Below are 17,670 nucleotides of genomic sequence, written 5' to 3'. Positions count from 1 at the left end.
CACCTTTTTCTTTTTCCTCTATAATTATTTAAATGCAATTGTGTAGTCTATCTCCCTCTCTTAGAAGCATTAGTTCAAAACGCTAGGACCCAAGCCTCTAGTCAGCCCAGTATGGTTCTATTTCTATACCGTGCCATTGCCCAAGAGAAACAAATGTGGGCTTGCGAACCCGATATGTTGGGCTAATAATGGGCCTGGGCTTGGTTCTGAATAATGTTTCTCTAAGATCCATTACTTACCAACCCCACCTCAATCTCACTTGAGCTACAGCTCACGGGCTTTCATTTTATGCGTAGAATACAAACATGGCTTGAAGATCAAATTTCATTTCATGCATAATTTTCAATTGCAACACTGATGAAGAAAACTCTTACCAATGAAAGCTTGATTAATTGATTGATAGATTCACTCAATCTGCATTCATTCTAATGTCTAAGTTTTCATCGGCTATGGCAGTGTTTGGTCCCCCCACCACTCTTCTTGAACCTTATTTTGTCCCCATGAAATAATATATACATCTCGAATCAAAAGAGTCAAGAAATTGACTCCCTAAGGTCATGTCAATTTTAAATATGAGGATTCTTTTGCAAAATTTATTATACATGCATACGTGGCAGAGTGTGATAGGCCGAGAAGAGAGTAAAGAAACAAAATGTACTATGACGAGGCTTCCAGGAAGCCTCTTAGATTTTCCATGTTTGTATATGTATTATGAAAATTGGAATTTGGAACAGTTGGTCAAACACATTGCGGGCAGCCGCGACTTTGTTTGTATTTGTGTTTAGACAGAAACCTCATTCTAACTACTGTTTTGGACTGTATATTGGTGGGGGTTAAGGATTAAATTCACCATGAGAATATTGACGCAAAAAAAGAAAAAAAAAAAAGAGCATGTGAATTGTGATGGATAGTCCGAATCCACAAGAAAGCAGTACGTTGATCAAATTAACGTGAGTTTGGTATGGCGTGAACTCCGGGATGGAGTTTTCTCGTACTACTTTTACATTTACCAAGTCAGTGGTCAGTGGTCAGTGGTCATTGGTCATTGGTCATTAGTATTTTAGTCATAGATTTGAACCAAGACTTACATATACATATAATATATGGCTCTAAACTTGTTTTAGACCATTCCAAATGATATATAATTATGAGCCGTTGAACGTTACTTTCAATTGAACTGACTAATTGCATAGCCATGAGGCCCATCACATGAGTGTTACCGGCGGTTGTAGAAGCTTGTGCAGCAATCGGTTTTCGATTCTTGAATTAAAAGTGCTTTTTAATTCCTTTATTTCTTTCTCCTTTTCACCTTTTAATTGCTTTTTCAGTTTTTTTTCCCAAGCCTATTAGCTACTAGCTAGCTACCCACTCAACAACATGAGTCATACCCACAACCCGTCAAAAACCCAAAAGTACTTCTCCTCAAATCTCTCGTGTGTCGGCTGTCCACAACTTGCAATTTTGTACCACATCCTTGGCATTATTGGATAGAGGTATTCAATATTCAATCTCCCATCTCTATCAGATATTTAAGTTCATTTTCATCGCAGCCACTAAAACAATCAAATGGCTCACAAGGTTTATGCATGCCAAGATTATCATGCACATAAACCTCATGGGGGCATTAGGAGAAAATCTGATGGCAACCTAAGCATCATATAGGGACAATATGGATTAATTTTGTTCCCATGCATGTGCTCCCCATGAAAGTCATGCAGCAGCAGCTACACGTTCTTCTCTTACCCTTAATCTGTCTCATTCCTACTGGAATTTTGTGCCTGAATTAAAACAAACAAATATTCCAATAAACTGAAAAATCTGGTTCCACAAGGTGGGAAGCTAGCTAGCTTGAACATTATCTTGGAACTTCTTCTTGTGATATATTTTTCAGAGTGGACTGTACCTGGCACTAAAATTCAAAAACAATGCGGTGGTAAGAGCCACGTAAATTCGATTCATCAATTAATGATCACTACCATTAATTGCAAGTAGCTACCAATTATTTGATGCATGGCATGTGCGAATGTGCAATGCTTTTGTTTTCCAGAAGTGGTTTGTACAAACCTCCAAATGGGGTTGGACGGTTTGACTCAATCAAATAGCCAAAAGTCCCAAAACCAAACTTTATCCATTGAGTAATGCCACAGTATTTACCGACCATACATGTAGCCATTGCTTCCCATTAACTAATAACAATACTTTACTACTTTATCAAAGTATGCATTAAAATATTGTTATAGGGTGAATTGGATTGTGAGAGGACCCTAATTAAAGGGGGGTCTTTATTTTCATGGATCAAACTGTCTTCCACTACCAGAGTGAGTGTCATGAGAGGTCATGGACAAGTTATTTAAAATCAAGGGATTAATGCTATTTTGCTATCCATACTATTATACTTGTATCAGTTTGCTTTCAAATTTAGAAAATTAAGGACTTTGACTTTTTCAATTTTGCCAATTGAGTTTCTTCCATCAATTTACACATTTTTCATCCAAATCTTTGAGGGCAGAGTAGTCCCTTCTATTTAGATCTAATCATTTTTTCCTCTTTTATTTCTCGCTAAATTTTGGTTAATCATCCCGACATTTTAGATGAAAAATGTGTAAATTGACGGAATAACTTCAATTGACAAAATTGAAAAAGTCAAAGTCCTTAATTTTTCAAATTAAAAGTTTGGGGAGCAAATTAATACATGTGTAATAGTCTGGAGAGAAAAATGGCATTAATCCCTAAAATCAATGTTAAAGTTAGTTGCTTTTGAATCCCATTGTTTTACACACTAAAAAAACCCAAATGCCCAATTGGGATTTTGGGTCTTTTTTAATGCATGGAGACATCATTTTCTAACATCAGAGCCATGTATATATAAAAAATTATCTGATCTCATAGTAATATTGACAAATATCACGTGTAATGTGTCTCATATTCTCATTACTTCTCAAACTGATCAACCGTGATCTTAAAATTAAGGTAGATTTTTGAAAGTTTGAGACCCTCAAAGTTATAACTTTGATTGTGATAATTGAAATATATAAATTAATTAATTAACGGGTTTCAAGCAAGATGGACTCATTAATCCAATTGGGCTAAAGTCACATCAGTTACTTAATTACTCAAAGGGAGATAGGTAAATATAGTGAATTGATGCATGTGGAGATATGGGAACTGACTCAACCTTTTCCTTTAATGTTAAAACTTAAAAGTTAGTCTTTTCTGAGTATAACTTCCCTTAAAAGAAAAAAGAAAAAAGAAAAAAGAAAAAAGAAAAAGTAAAGAAATATTTGTTTATATGGTTAATTTAATCTCTTAGATCAGTAGGATAAAGTTGTGTTGTGGCATTCACATTGTAGTCCCCCACATAGTGGACCAAATAGCTAGTTGTCTTCGTTTGGTTTTTATCCAGACATTACAAAAGTGTCCTTGTCTTGGTCTTAGTTAGTAAGAGTTTGATTATAGCTAGTAATTAAGAAGTAAATGATGAGGCAGATTAAAGAAATAAGTTGGGATTAATTAAAAAAAATGTGGGATTCAATCTCTTTCAATCAATGAAAGACGTAATGAGTGGCTGGTTTGGTGGTCCTTTACAAGAAAAATTATGAGAAAAGGGTGTTTTATAAATTAAGAGGCAAAATGTCTTGGTGCAATGGAATCACCTTTAGTGTTGCTTTGTTGTTGGTCCATGTTTTTTGTAAACAAGGAAAGTTAAATGGCGAGTCAGGGTTTAAAGATCAAATTGAAATGCGTGAAGTAATCAGTAGACAGCAATCAATTAATATGCGAATATTCCTTGCACACCTCTTATTGTCCCTCAAGGGACGGATGAAGCCAAGTTAGTGTAAAGATGGTGATTGGGATAATGAAGTGAGAATTCCATTTAAATTTAATTATGTGATAACGTAGAATTTAGAGTATTAAACTCAAAACTAATTGACAGTACAAGAAGAGATCATATACTCTAATGATATCCAGGTTAGTGCATGATTAATGACCTCACAAAGATTCAGTTTACATTAACTTTATCTTTAGTTGATGGCTTGTTGCAAACTAATTGTAATATATGTATTCTTCTTGATAAACCTGGAATTAACATATCCAACTTGACAATAATATTTATAAAAAAATTCCTAATGGGAATGATATTTGATAATTAATCTAGGATTAAAAGAGCATATATATGTTACCTTAAATCTTAATATATATATATATATATATAATTTAACAGAAATGTGAATGCATGTACTTATTGTGATATATGATGCTAAATTAAGCATGGAAGCCGCCCACGTTTTGTCACCAAATGCATGCATGCATGACGTACCATCATTATTCATTAATTAGTTTTATAATAGGTACAAATTCAGGTAAATAAGATTGTTTTTGTTTGTTAAATTAAGGTGAGCAAAGCTAGCTAAGAGCTTAGAGCCATAGATTTGTAGCATATCATTTTCCATATATGTGATTTGCACCTCTATTATCTCCAATGGAGGACAAAGGGCCGACTAAAAAAAAGAGAGGACAAATTAAGGGTAAAAAAGTATAGATGCACAGACACACACATGAATATCCATGTGATAAATAACCTAACTTAATTTTGGGGTTGGAGAGGTGCAGTTTGGGAAGTGCAAGAGCAAGAGCTAGGCATCTTCCTAGCTAGATCATTTTCAGAACATCCAAACAAATAGTGAATGGGTCAGCCAAGCCAACTTACTTATTGGATTTGGTCAAATCTGCAAAGAAGAGAAATCAGCCAAAGACTCAAACAGGACAGAAGGTTTTCTCTTTTTCTTTTTCTTTTATATTTTCCTTTTTGCTAGTACAAAGAGGAGAGTAAGTAGAACAAGGCAAAATGATCGACCTTTACCCCATGGATTGGACCAAACAAAGATGGTGGGTCATCAATACAAAGCCTAATAGCCTAATATATATGATTTTATTCTATTTAGAATTCTTTACAAATTTTCCCCAAGCAGAAACCTAACAGATAGAAGCTAGTTTGCGTCCTCACTACAACTTCTTTTTTTATTTTTTTATGCTATAGTACCCTCAGTGCCACTTTAAACCCCTATAAATAGCCACACCCCAAACTCTACTTCTCATGTACAATTAAACCAACACTTGCTGAGAGAGAGAGAGAGAGAGAGAGAGAGAGTTGATAAGAAAAAATGGAGAACTTCCCAGTCATCAACATGGAGAAGCTCAATGGTGAGGAAAGAAAAGCCACAATGGAAAAAATCAAAGATGCCTGTGAGAACTGGGGTTTCTTTGAGGTAATTAATATTAGATGCTAGCTAGCTAGCTAGCTTCTTTCTATTGAAAATTCACATTATATTTGATATTCATCATCAAAATGAAGATGCTCATCTTATAATTTTTGGGTTCACAATTGTAGCTAGTGAGTCATGGGATACCAATTGAGCTATTGGACACAGTGGAAAGGTTGACAAAAGAGCACTACAGGAAGTGTATGGAGCAAAGATTCAAAGAGCTGGTGGCCAGCAAGGGTCTGGAGGCTGTTCAGACCGAGGTCAGTGATATGGATTGGGAGAGCACCTTCTACTTGCGCCATCTTCCTCACTCAAACATATCTGAAGTCCCAGATCTCGAGGATGAGTACAGGTACCAAATCACATAGTATAAGAATACCCAATTTCTTCATATACATAAATTAGCGTAATAAAAATATGTGACATCTGACTCGGAGCAAATAATAATGCAGGAAGGTCATGAAGGATTTTGCATTGAAATTAGAGAAGCTAGCAGAGGAGCTGCTAGACCTGCTGTGTGAGAACCTTGGACTAGAAAAAGGGTACCTTAAGAAGGCCTTCTATGGGTCCAAAGGTCCAACCTTTGGGACCAAGGTCAGCAACTACCCTCCATGTCCCAACCCAGAGCTCATCAAGGGTCTCAGAGCCCACACAGATGCTGGTGGCATCATCCTCCTCTTCCAGGATGACAAGGTCAGTGGTCTCCAGCTCCTCAAAGATGGTCAGTGGATTGATGTGCCCCCCATGCGCCACTCAATTGTCATCAATATTGGTGACCAACTTGAGGTACTACTATTCCCAATTTCCCAAAATGCCAAATGAATTTATGTGAATACAGTGAATTACATACCCAATTTAATTTGAATGAATATTGCTTACTAGGTGATTACCAATGGAAAGTACAAGAGTGTGGAACACAGAGTGATTGCACAGACAGATGGCACCAGAATGTCAATAGCTTCATTCTACAACCCAGGCAGTGATGCTGTGATCTACCCAGCACCAGCTCTGGTGGAGAAAGAAGCAGAGGAGAAAAACCAAGTGTACCCAAAATTTGTATTTGAAGACTACATGAAGCTCTATGCTGGCCTCAAGTTCCAGGCCAAGGAACCAAGATTTGAAGCCATGAAAGCTGTGGAAGCTAGTGTCGTTTTGGGCCCAATTGCAACAGCTTAAGATCAGCATGCAATTAATTTTTACTAGAAGATGATCAGGAGGTTGTCGTGTGTTTAAATTAATGGGTGTGAAGTAGATATGAAGGGTTTCCTATGTAAGAGACATAGTTTACTACACACACATATATATATATATATTGTGGGAGTCAATTAACCAAAGTTTACTACTTTATAGTAGTATAATATGACAAGAAAATTTGTTAGTTTGCTGTTTTTGTACCCATTTTGTTATAATTATATATATATATATATATATATATATTCATGTGGATCTCATGATAAGCTGTTTTGTTTTATAAAAACATTGCTTAAAAGGGAAAATATGGGGTTTAGACTTAAAGATCTTATGTGTGCAGATCCCCAAGCATTGAAAACCCAATTGTGGTTAATTGGATTCTCACCAGAAGATACTAATTTTATAATCACTAACTTGTCACCTTAGAAAACAAGTACTCTAAAATCTGTGAAAACAGAGATAAATTAAAAAGAAAAGAGGCTAAGACCATATTGGATTATTGGGGCAAGCCATGCCGACTTGTTGAACAGCTAAAGCTAAAGTTTTCCAAAGCATAATTAAGAGAAAATATTAAACAAAAGAGGATGCTTTCAAGATGGTAAAAGTATATATAACCCTTTATTTATCTATAGTTCAAGTTGCACTAAAAGGAGCTTTTTCCTTTGTGCCAATGATATCATGATGTGCCAACAGAATTAAAACAAGTGCTTTTGACTTAATTAAATTGACCAAAAGAAGCCTGCAATGGCAGCTCTAACTAATTAGATTGATATGCTGCAATAAATTATAGGAAGCATTTTTTAATTAATCAGGTATGATTTGTTTCCAAGATTAATTATTAATATCATGCAAAGAGGAAGCACATGAACAGGTAATAGCTGACAGTCTGACTCCAATTAAGGGAGCTTATATATAATTTATGTTCCCAGAGAAAAGGTTACTTAATTTTATCTTTGAAACAGAAAGAGCCAATAAACATAACATGTACTGTCTGTTTTCCAAGTAGGCAGCTAGTGGTCGATGTCACTCTCCCATTTTTAATGAGCTTTTCTTGGAACAATCGTTCATTGGGTGTACTTGGCATCCACAAACATTGATGAACCGACTGCCAACAAGGGTCCACAACTCCACATACATAAAGGATTGTCCTCATCCAGATGAACTTTTTTGATAAGGTGTGAATTAATTTTGAGTTTAATACTCTATTATTATCGTATATTACATAATTATGTGTTATAACATTTTATGAGAGTGTGTAACATGTTAAATGTTACAGAATAACCCATTTTAACAATCTAATATGATGAGAAGTTTTTTTTTTTTTTTTTTTTTTTTAATGAATATATGATTAGAAGTTTGTCAGAGCAATAAAAATGTTAATAACCAAGCAAAGAATTATGTAGAGACTTGTTTTAACATATCATATTCCCCAACAACTACAAGATGATGATGTGGTCCAAAACAATGACCCTTTATGACATAGTAACTTGAGCGTCCACACAAGGATTCAACTCGTGTTAGTGTGAGTGGAGAATCTAATAAAGTATATAAAATAGAATGAGAAAACGTATAAAGATCAAACCTCTTTTTAAGTTTTAATCTTAGTTAAGAAACTTGGAATCATCTCAGAATCTAAGAAAGATTGACGCTGCATATGACAATACACATAAAGAAACATAAAAGAGCAAAAAAGAAGTTTATTGAAACAAACATTCTTATAAATAATCAAGTTTTATGCTAATTTATGTTCTTGAGATAAAGCTTTACCAGCTTTGTAAAACCAACTTAATAATTAAGAAGCAACAAGAAAACAGTAATGCTATACTTACCATATTTTTATACCACAATTTCATACCATCTTACATGGCATTCATACATTGGACACTAAAAATTAAAAAATAAAACCTAAAAAAGAAAAAGGAAACACCCTTCCAGTAAAGTAATGACACATCAGGTGGGATACAAATGTGGGAAAAAAAATGTGGTACAACTAGCATTATTGACAAGAAAAGTACCCCAAGGTAATGACACCTTTAAGGATTTAACCTTAAAAAACAACCAACTAGATCCTTTTTCCCTTCTCTTTGTTAGTAGAAACTCTTAATATATAATTAAAAACCCCAAATAGACACACTACACACCTGCCATCATGATCTACATAAAAGGAATCTTTGGAAGTTTAACTTAGACATGTTAATGTTAGTAGTGTTTTTATACGAAGCATTTTTATTCGATAATATAGTATATTTATTTAGTTGCATAATAAATATTTGTTGAAAACCAAAGTAGATATTTCCCGTAAATTCATCTGAATGAACTTTTCTTTAATTGACACTTATCAAATTATCAAAATCATTTTCAAGTTTAATCTTTGCTCCAAGAGTTCACTCATTGTTTGTTCATGTTTTTTTTTTTTGGCCACTCATTGTTTGTTCATGTTAAATGGGCTTTACATGTATCATTGTACTTTGGATGACACACGTAACGGGCCTAAGCCTAAACATAGGATACATGCGGCATAATTATGTAATCCTGATTAATTGACCAGAATACCATTGTTTTGTTCCAAATTTGTCAGGTACACAATATCATGATTTTACCAAATTCTTGGGACTGCTTCAGATTCCATAAATAAATTATAAGCAGTAACGAAGTTTTGTGTGATTTGGATTTGATGGAAGAGATTCTTCAAATTTGTGGAAATTTTAATTCTTCAACACAAGTACAAATATTTGTACTATTTTTTTTTTGTTTTGGTCGAGAATATTGCATAAAACTCTGACAATATTGACAAACATCAGAAAGGCTTCTCAACACAAGACTTCCAATCAAGTGGTTGCAAAGCAGGACATGAATGTGTAAACATTCCTTTGAATTAGAACTTGCTCATTCATTTGCTTCTTCATTTCTTTTAAAAAGAAGAAAAAAAATGAAATGATGTGAAATAAGACATACAATTGTAAGACTTTCAATAACAATTTCTGGACCCGACATAGCTAAATTATGAGAGCATTATATGAACTCTCAAAGTTTAGCATATCAGTACAATATTCATGGAGATTGGGTGGTAAAAATCAAAGATGCGTCTTAGTCAAATTCTTGTAGAAGAAAGTTTTATTTATAGTTTTGTACTCTTGACAGCCCAATCAGGATTCATGGGTAGCCATGCCATTCTAAGTTTTTATCTAGCTGCATCGCCTTTCATCATAATCATTGGCAGAAACAACTGGATCAGAGAAGAAGAAGAAGAAGAGCTGCAATCTTGATTTGCTTTCGTGTTTTCAGCATCAACATAAACCTTTAAATCAAGGTAACTATGAATTTTGGGAAGAAATCCGGATACATCTACCGCCACAATTGTTGCATATAGCAGCAAACACATAGAGACTGCTGCTTTGTAATAAAAATGGAAAAGATGGAAAGAGAGGTGGAGTGAGATGTAAGGAAACAGAAGTTGTAACTTGTAACACTCAGCACACAAAGTGCTATTATATTAGGATGCTGCTTATTATTCTCAATAAGAATAAGGAAAAAAGAAGAATAATTCCTTTTCCACTGAAATGCATACCAGGAACTCATCACCTTCTCCTATTTATTTTTAAAGTTGAACCTAGGATTCTCTTCTTCGACTAAATAAAGAAGCAAAAAGCCATTCAATAATACTCTGGCTGATTTACCTCTTTGAACATGAAAATGGCATCGGTAGATGCTTCATGCTAGAAACATCAAACATCTCCATGAACCTCTGATCTGCAACTCTAGCTTTGGCTGCTGCAAACCGCTGGTATTCATCAAAAACAGATGAGAGGCACCATCTCTGCAATTTTCTCAAGCATCCCACAAGACAACCAGTTCGATGCTGAAAATAAGATCACAGTAAGCAACCATCTACTGATCTACGACTTAAAAAGTAATTGAGTACTTAAAATCAGGAAATAAATACAAAAGAAACAATTGTGCGCATACCTTCCCTCTTTTACAATGAATTAAGATAGGGTGATTCCTCATATCTGCATTGCAGAGACAAGTAAATTTCTGTAAGAAAATCACAGAGCTACAATTCTGGTTCAGTCAGAACATAAGCGAAAATTTGTTAATTTCTTGCAGTACGTACCAAGGACAACTTTTAGAGCTTCGCGGATTGTATCCTCCGGGATGTTTACAAAAGGCTCCTGAAATGTGCAAATTTTGAATATCAGTTTTATTGGATATCAATTCATAATCGTATTAGGAACTATGTTCAACATTCATGCAATTCATAATCAATTAATATATGTTTCATACGATAATTTGATATAGCCAGGTTATATGAATTGTTCAAGTAGAAATTATTACACACCATTCTGGTCCTTCTTTTTTCTTCTGATCCACGCCCCAAGAATTTCCAACCTCGATCTATATGTTTAACTAAATGCAAATAGCTAGGTTGTGATAACTTGCACATGAAAATCTAACGAATTAATTATTCAAGAGCTAGATGCAACACAGTACGTTGTAATGGTTTACCTACCCCTAGAGTGAGAAGTACTTTCGCACACAAGATTTAGGGTAACAACATGGGCAAGTACACAGACTCCTGAATATGTATATCGTCAGTACGGTGGTCATAGAAAGCATTTGAAAAAATATTTCCCAATGCGCACTATAAGCTTCACCTCAGACAATGATACTCAAAGTAAGCATACTTGAATTTGAAACAACTGAGATGACACAAGGTCTATTAAGTGGTCCAAGTTAGTTTCTGCTAAGTTTGTTGTAATTGGAAATTGTCAAAAATATCCATAGAAACAAAAATAGATGTGTTATTCAGACCGCACTCTCATTATATACTAGTAATCTGCAACTAAGCAGTTTAGGTGGTTCATCCATTAAACAAAGAAAAGAATAAACGCATGTGATAATTGTAGATCACATAAACACAACAGACACATGCCATATGTCTGAAACTGAAAGGATTCCATGAAGCATTATTTCTATACGACGGTCGTGCATTCTTGTGAGATATGTCAAGACAAGAGAACTAGCTACCATACAATTCCAAACCAAAACAATCAATATGTAACCCCGAAAAAACATAAAAATTCCATTATTAACAAAATTATGCAAATTATTGATCTTACCAAACAACAAGAAGGATGACCATAATAAATGAGCTACTACAATTCTTTCTTTTTTCGGCCAGATAGCTATTATGATTCAACCACAAAAGATTTTTTACAAGGAGTATTATTCGGACATGAAGAATACATGTAACATTTTATGGATTTATTGAGCAATTTGTTTAAGAGATAATTAGGCTTTGGACCTTTAGAAAAACAGTTTTTAGATGAAGACCGAGAGTGTTTTAAAATTTATATGAAATTTTTTTTAATTCATAATAAAGTCCTTTAATTTATGAGAATTTTTTTAAAATTCATAATAAAGTTCTTTTAATTTATAAGAAAATCTTTTTAATTCATAATAAAGATCTCCTCCGATTTGAAGGGTATTTCCCCTCCTAGGGTGTAGAGTGGGCTTTGTATAGGCTACATATTAGGGTTTAACTTCGAAATTTTGGGTGGAGCTCAAAATTCTTAACTCGTCTAAAATCCGGAGTTAAAACCTAACATAAAGCTGTTAAAAAAGAAAAATAAAAAAACTTGATTAAAAACTCTAAATCACTACCAGTCTTAGTCTAAAAAAGACTCATAAAATGAATTGAACTCTAAGTCTTTATTTGTTTAATTATCAGACAGAGGAATTCAACCTTGAGACATTTTCAACATTACCGAGAGAAAAACCAAAAAGTCTAATAGCTAGTTGAGAAACTTAGGAAAGACGAAATGAGAGTAATTGCAAGTAACCCAACTAGTTTCTTTTTCTATCTGTCCAATGCCTCTTATGAGTCATAACTCATAAGTGCCCCAAATGTCAGGCAACGTAGGAGCCTCCACACCTCTATTTTATTAGTACACCAATCCAAACACTTTCTTATCTCTTTGAATGTGATAAAGTAATTATATTTATATCCCACTTGCATCAATTTCCTCAATGTTAAACTCCCGAAAAAAGGCCTAATGCTACTTTTAAAAAGCCAATTAGTTTGAATGCAAAAGAAGCAGCACGCAGTGATCCACAATAATCAACTTAAGCAGCAAATTAGAGCGACGATCGAATAGAGCGAAATTGAGCACACAAAAAAGTAGGCATTAATTACCTTATTGCCTTCAATCCCAAACTGAAAAAGCTTAATCCCATTGGACTTAAGGAACTCCATGTTGGCCTGTGGATACGGCTCCGGACACAGACATCTACATGTATAATATATGTTCACAAATTAATAACAACACATAAATACAATAAACCTGAGCACAGAGGAGTGTATAGTAGGAGAATGAATGGAAAGCCTTACATGATGGAGCGGAGGCCTAGGGTTTGGAGGAAGGCGAAGTTGGCGGACTCCGGGAAGCCTGACCTGAAAATGCCGTTATCGACCATGGCGAAGTTGAGCGGCGGAATGAAGAGGTCGTCGGCGCAGTCTTCGGCTGCGATGACGGCCGCCGGCGACAGCTGGACTCCTCCGACGACTTCGATGGTCCTGCACATCGTCTCCTCGCTCTCTTCTTCTTGGTGGTGATGGTTGCGCTCCACTTTCATTATTAGCTTAATTATACAGAGAGAGAAACGGAGACGGAGAGAGCGTGGTATTTATAGAGAGAGAAAGTCGGGAGGGGGGGCTTGGGGATCGCTAAGGATATTCCCTATTGCCTTTGCTTTAGCTTCGAGCTGCGATTCTTTTTTTTTTTTTTTGGATGACAGACAGTTGAAAAAGTGACTCGGAGAGAGACGAGAGAAAGTCGGGTGGCGCAGGTTGTTAAAATGAGCCGTGCGTGGTTAACTGTATTTATAGAGAGCTGTGAAAATTCTGTGTGACAAGAAAAATAAATGGAAACGGCTTGGATCTTACTCAATGAAATTATGAAATTATCAAAAGTATTCAGACCAAAAAAAATTATGAAAAATATCAGATTGGGCGCCGTGTTTCTTATCTGGGCGCCAGTTATGGAAGCGCGCGTAACAATCTTAATTATTGAGTAGACTATTCATTATTTCCTTTCTACTCCTACTCCTATTCCTACTTTTCTCTTCTTTAATACTCAAACCTCAATCGATTAACTTCTTTTGAATAGAAAAAGTCTAGCCAATAATTTTGTATTTTAACAATATTCTTAAGAGAGGGAGACTTATTTTCTTATCTAGAACTCTAGATTTTGAAAAAAAAAAGAATTCAATTTTAGAGATCCAATAAAAAATATAAGATGATTTACAATGTGAACTGTAAATGTGATTCAATAATTTCACTCACGCAACTTTTGTTATCGATATACGTGCACATATTGATGTAAGTGCACAAATAGAACTGGTTTTCCTTATACGTATGAGCTACAAACTTATAACAATAATGCAATGGAACATATTCAAATCACATAACAATTATTTTATTTTTATTTCTTTTTGAGGTCTTAACTATAAAAATTAGTTATACTCATCATCCTATTTGGCCATTTCCTTGTTAAACTATGCCTCCAAGTCTCCAATCAAGATTTGATGACCTTGTTTAATCACAGGCAATACTTGGGGCAAGACTTGCCCCTTGCCCCTTCCAAGTACATAGAACACTGATAATGTTCCAAACATAAATACTGATATACTCATTAAATTTGTTTATCACATTTTAATTATCAATTGATATGACATTATTTTATTTATTTAAATATAGATTCACGTTACATTTTGTGTATTTTTAATGAATAAATATAATAATACATAATTTGATAAATAAATTTGGCAAGGAAAGTTGTTATTATTATATATTGAATCAATTGGCTTGGCAGTTTCGATGATTGTATAATGAAAGATTTGAATTTTTTTATGAGTATTGTGGTACAGATTCATGATGAATATTTTGGAAGGAATAGAGCCATAGAGGCATAAAGAGTACATCCGAAGGAATATGCTAATTTGGAAGAGGAGGACAAGAAGCGTGTTGTGCGGAGCCCGTGCGCCACGTACTTTATCTCGTCTGTTTGTGCAAAGTGCCACGCCACAAAGTGCACAAAAAGTGAACCAGAAAGAAAGGCTCACACTCAGTCACTCACTCGGTCACTCCCATTCTGTTTTACACTCATTGCCGACTTGGTTGCTTTGCTGCATTAGATATATTTATTGAATAATGTTTAGGGATTTTAAATTTGTGTTTCAAATTTGGATCTTAATTATTTGATAGTATTGTTATAAGTGTTTTACTTGTTGCCAAATATGAATCTATCAAACATTATCACATCATTTAAGATACAAATTTAAATTTTCTTATATTATTTTATCGTCATGCAAATTATGTCAACGATTGTCTCTTTCATTTTGACCCAACAACCACATTCATTTTCAAAATTTTCGAGTAAGTAAATGCCTAATTTTTCAAGCATGAGATAATGATGAAGAAAACTCATGGTCCTTAGATAAAAATTATTTAATCTCACTTTTTAAAAAAGAAAAAAAAGAAAATTAAAGATTGAATCAAATTTAATATTAAAAAAGTAGCTTCATGAAACAATTATGAGTTAATTACACTTACATCTTATGAGGTTTATCATTTTTTCACATATATCTCATGGAGTTTCAATAATTACACATACACCCCCTGAGGTTTCAAAATTGTTGCATATAACCCCCTAGTGAGACGAAAAATGATGAGAAATTATGCAAAAAAGCATGCTAAGAGATGAAATGGCCTAATAAGATTACTCAAGGTGTAAGGTTTAACATCAATACAAATATTTTTTTTGTTTATTTATTTTTTTCTCTTGTAGGGGGTTATATACAATAGTTTTGAAACATTAGAGCTTGTATGTGTAATTTTTAAAACCCCAAAAATATATGTGAAAAAACGATAAATCTCAAGAGATGTAAGTGTAATTAACTCAACAATTATTCCCTCACTAATACATGTGATGGTCCTGATGGATCCAATAATGCATGGGGACTTGAAAGATTTCAAGAAATTAAGTCTGAAAATGGGTTGCTACATGAGTAAAAATAGATTCCAATAACTACCCAATTTGAACATTGGTCATTTTCGTTTAAAGTTGGGTGTTGAATCTGTTGATTAAGTAATTAATAAATTCAGAGATACTCCTAATTTTGGTAAGATGGGCTTTAAGTCACAGGATTGGAGGCTTGGAGCTATCAACTGAATGATTCAAGTCGGTGTATTATTTTGGTCATTGCTGACATTAGACTGAGTTTTTGTGAATTTAAAAGTTATCTCCTACTAAATTTTTTAAAATTTTGCTCAACTTTTCAAACCCCATTTCCACTTTTGACCAAATAATAGAAGGCATGAATTTTATGGGATAGCTATATGCATTAGATGGACCAAATAATAGATGGACAAGGACCACCCATCTCGACCAATGCCCAATAGCCTTGAAAGATTTTAAAGGTTAAACTCCAAATTGATGACATGGATATGAGTCATGGGTCATTAAGTCTAGCTGCTGAACATATCTCATTTCTAATGGACCAAATATATCAATTGATCAGAGTGTTTGCAGACAAAGTGAAGGTCATGAACTGTGAGTTCCATTTTATTTTTCAAGACTGAAAGTAAATAGCATGGCAAAGTGTGTTATACATAAGGAATTTTTTTTTTTTTTTTCCTATAACATGGGTATGTATTCTATGTTCATATCAGCACTCTCATTATCTGATCCAATACGTAAAATATATAACTAATAATGTATACACATTGAAACAAAATTTTAATAAGACAGAATGATCAATTGCATGTATACCATCATATATGCATGATACACCGGCCATCGTATATTCTATCATTACAACTCCTTAAAATCAACATTACAAACAAAATTAAGGTGCCAACAATTGAATCCGTCCAAAAAGTATATGACTAAGACATGCACATGGAAATGAACATTACATGCCCATATAATATCCCCCAGGCCAATAAGGTACATAATTGATCATAGTTAACATATCCTTAATTAGTAGCATGCCATGGAAAGTGAAATTGAAGAAATATTGTGGATCATTTTCAAAACTCTTTCGGCTCCACAAACTTAATTACTTATGGATGTAAAAATTATTATTGAACATGTCAAATTCTTATTGGAACCCGACAAATATTTAGTGGTCACTTTTATCCCACAATATCGTTTTCGAAAAAAGATGCCTGCTAAGCCATCATAACCAAGAGTTTGTCAAGGTTTTCAAAGTAGAAAGTGCCAAATTGTGATTTAGGCTTTGTTTGTGGGAAAATCCACATCGATCCGAATAGCCAATCACAGCTCGACACGTGGCTGGTCAACACCCACCTCGGAGTTGACTTTCTATGGTCAAACTTTGACCTCCACATCATCACTGGTCAGCATTTCCTCTGCCAGCTCAGACCGAATTTCCACGCCGGGCCCACCATGTTCGATCCGAGCCGAACCGATGATCTTTCAATGGATCGAGTGTCCATCTCACCACGGTCATTCCGGTTCGGCTCGGCTCGGCACAGGGCACGGTCTCTTTTCGAGTTCTGGCGTCGACCAGTTAGGGCTCGGAAGGACCCCAGTCTACTGGATCGGCTCGGTCTTGAATCCCATGCCCGATCCGATCACACATGGACTTTATGTCTACGCATAAGAACATGTACTTGTATCGGCTCGGCTCGGCTTTCCGCCGCCATTCCCGGGAAGATCATGCTGGGACGAACCGCCACACTTAAATGCACCTGACACAAATCTTCTGACAGAGGGGATATCAGGCTTGCATTCATGACTACTGGAGCAGTCTGCCTGAACCTTCCAGCCTTGCATTTAATGGAGCATTCAATGCAGCATTGAATGCTGAAGAAGCAGGCAGCTGAGCATGCAACTAGGTCTGACCAGGTACGTGGGTCTCTGGCAACCATTCATTCACATGCAGGTATCTTACTCATTAAAGTTTCCTTTGCTTATATATATCAAGTCATATGTGCAAAAACTAGGACTACGCATCTACACACAAAACACTTACACAAAATTTCCACTCTCCCAAGAGCATACCCAACTTGCTGAGAATAATCCAGAACATTTGCCTTGTTCTTCCCATTCTCCCAAGTTTTTCCTTTGTTCTTCCTCATCCACCATCAAACACCATCACTGACTTCATCATCGGAGCGTGTTTGGCT

General features: G+C 35.0%; 2 protein-coding genes across 3 annotated transcripts; one reads left to right on the top strand and one right to left on the bottom strand.

Moving 5' to 3' along the window:
- Positions 1 to 5,105: 5,105 nt before the first annotated feature.
- Positions 5,106 to 6,642, top strand: EFE (ethylene-forming enzyme). Its single transcript, XM_086240460.1, has 4 exons — positions 5,106 to 5,267; positions 5,390 to 5,616; positions 5,717 to 6,050; positions 6,147 to 6,642. Exons 1-4 carry the CDS (start codon positions 5,163 to 5,165, stop codon positions 6,438 to 6,440), a joined length of 960 nt encoding a protein of 319 aa, XP_086096586.1. The 5' UTR covers positions 5,106 to 5,162; the 3' UTR covers positions 6,441 to 6,642.
- Positions 6,643 to 9,314: 2,672 nt separating this feature from the next.
- Positions 9,315 to 13,299, bottom strand: LOC147288078 (inositol diphosphatase DSP1-like). 2 transcript variants are annotated; one of them, XM_086240461.1, is made up of 6 exons: positions 12,847 to 13,299; positions 12,652 to 12,745; positions 10,570 to 10,627; positions 10,422 to 10,465; positions 10,133 to 10,314; positions 9,315 to 9,845 (listed from the first exon to the last, which is right to left on the bottom strand). In XM_086240461.1, the coding sequence occupies exons 1-6, from the start codon at positions 13,089 to 13,091 to the stop codon at positions 9,770 to 9,772; spliced, it is 699 nt and encodes a 232-aa protein (XP_086096587.1). In that variant the 5' UTR covers positions 13,092 to 13,299; the 3' UTR covers positions 9,315 to 9,769. The 2 variants fall into 2 exon arrangements, with proteins under 2 accessions (XP_086096587.1, XP_086096588.1); XM_086240462.1 differs by having other exon boundaries at positions 9,315 to 10,314; positions 12,847 to 13,293.
- Between the last annotated feature and the right edge of the window lie 4,371 nt (positions 13,300 to 17,670).

The sequence above is a fragment of the Dryas octopetala genome, chromosome 4, assembly GCF_963921425.1.
Source record: "Dryas octopetala chromosome 4, drDryOcto1.1, whole genome shotgun sequence".
In the NCBI taxonomy this organism is placed as follows: Eukaryota; Viridiplantae; Streptophyta; class Magnoliopsida; order Rosales; family Rosaceae; genus Dryas; species Dryas octopetala.
Note: the sequence above shows the minus strand (reverse complement) of the source record. Positions and strands in the feature narration are given on the sequence as shown.

Excerpts from the sequence above, each read along its gene's own strand:
- EFE (XM_086240460.1), top strand. The coding sequence starts at position 5,163 with ATGGAGAACTTCCCAGTCATCAACATGGAGAAGCTCAATGGTGAGGAA. Across the intron at positions 5,268-5,389 it reads AGAACTGGGGTTTCTTTGAG|CTAGTGAGTCATGGGATACC; the intron begins GTAATTAATATT and ends TCACAATTGTAG. Across the intron at positions 5,617-5,716 it reads GATCTCGAGGATGAGTACAG|GAAGGTCATGAAGGATTTTG; the intron begins GTACCAAATCAC and ends ATAATAATGCAG.
- LOC147288078 (XM_086240461.1), bottom strand. The coding sequence starts at position 13,091 with ATGAAAGTGGAGCGCAACCATCACCACCAAGAAGAAGAGAGCGAGGAG. Across the intron at positions 12,746-12,846 it reads CTAGGCCTCCGCTCCATCAT|ATGTCTGTGTCCGGAGCCGT; the intron begins GTAAGGCTTTCC and ends TTATACATGTAG. Across the intron at positions 10,628-12,651 it reads TTGGGATTGAAGGCAATAAG|GAGCCTTTTGTAAACATCCC; the intron begins GTAATTAATGCC and ends TGCACATTTCAG.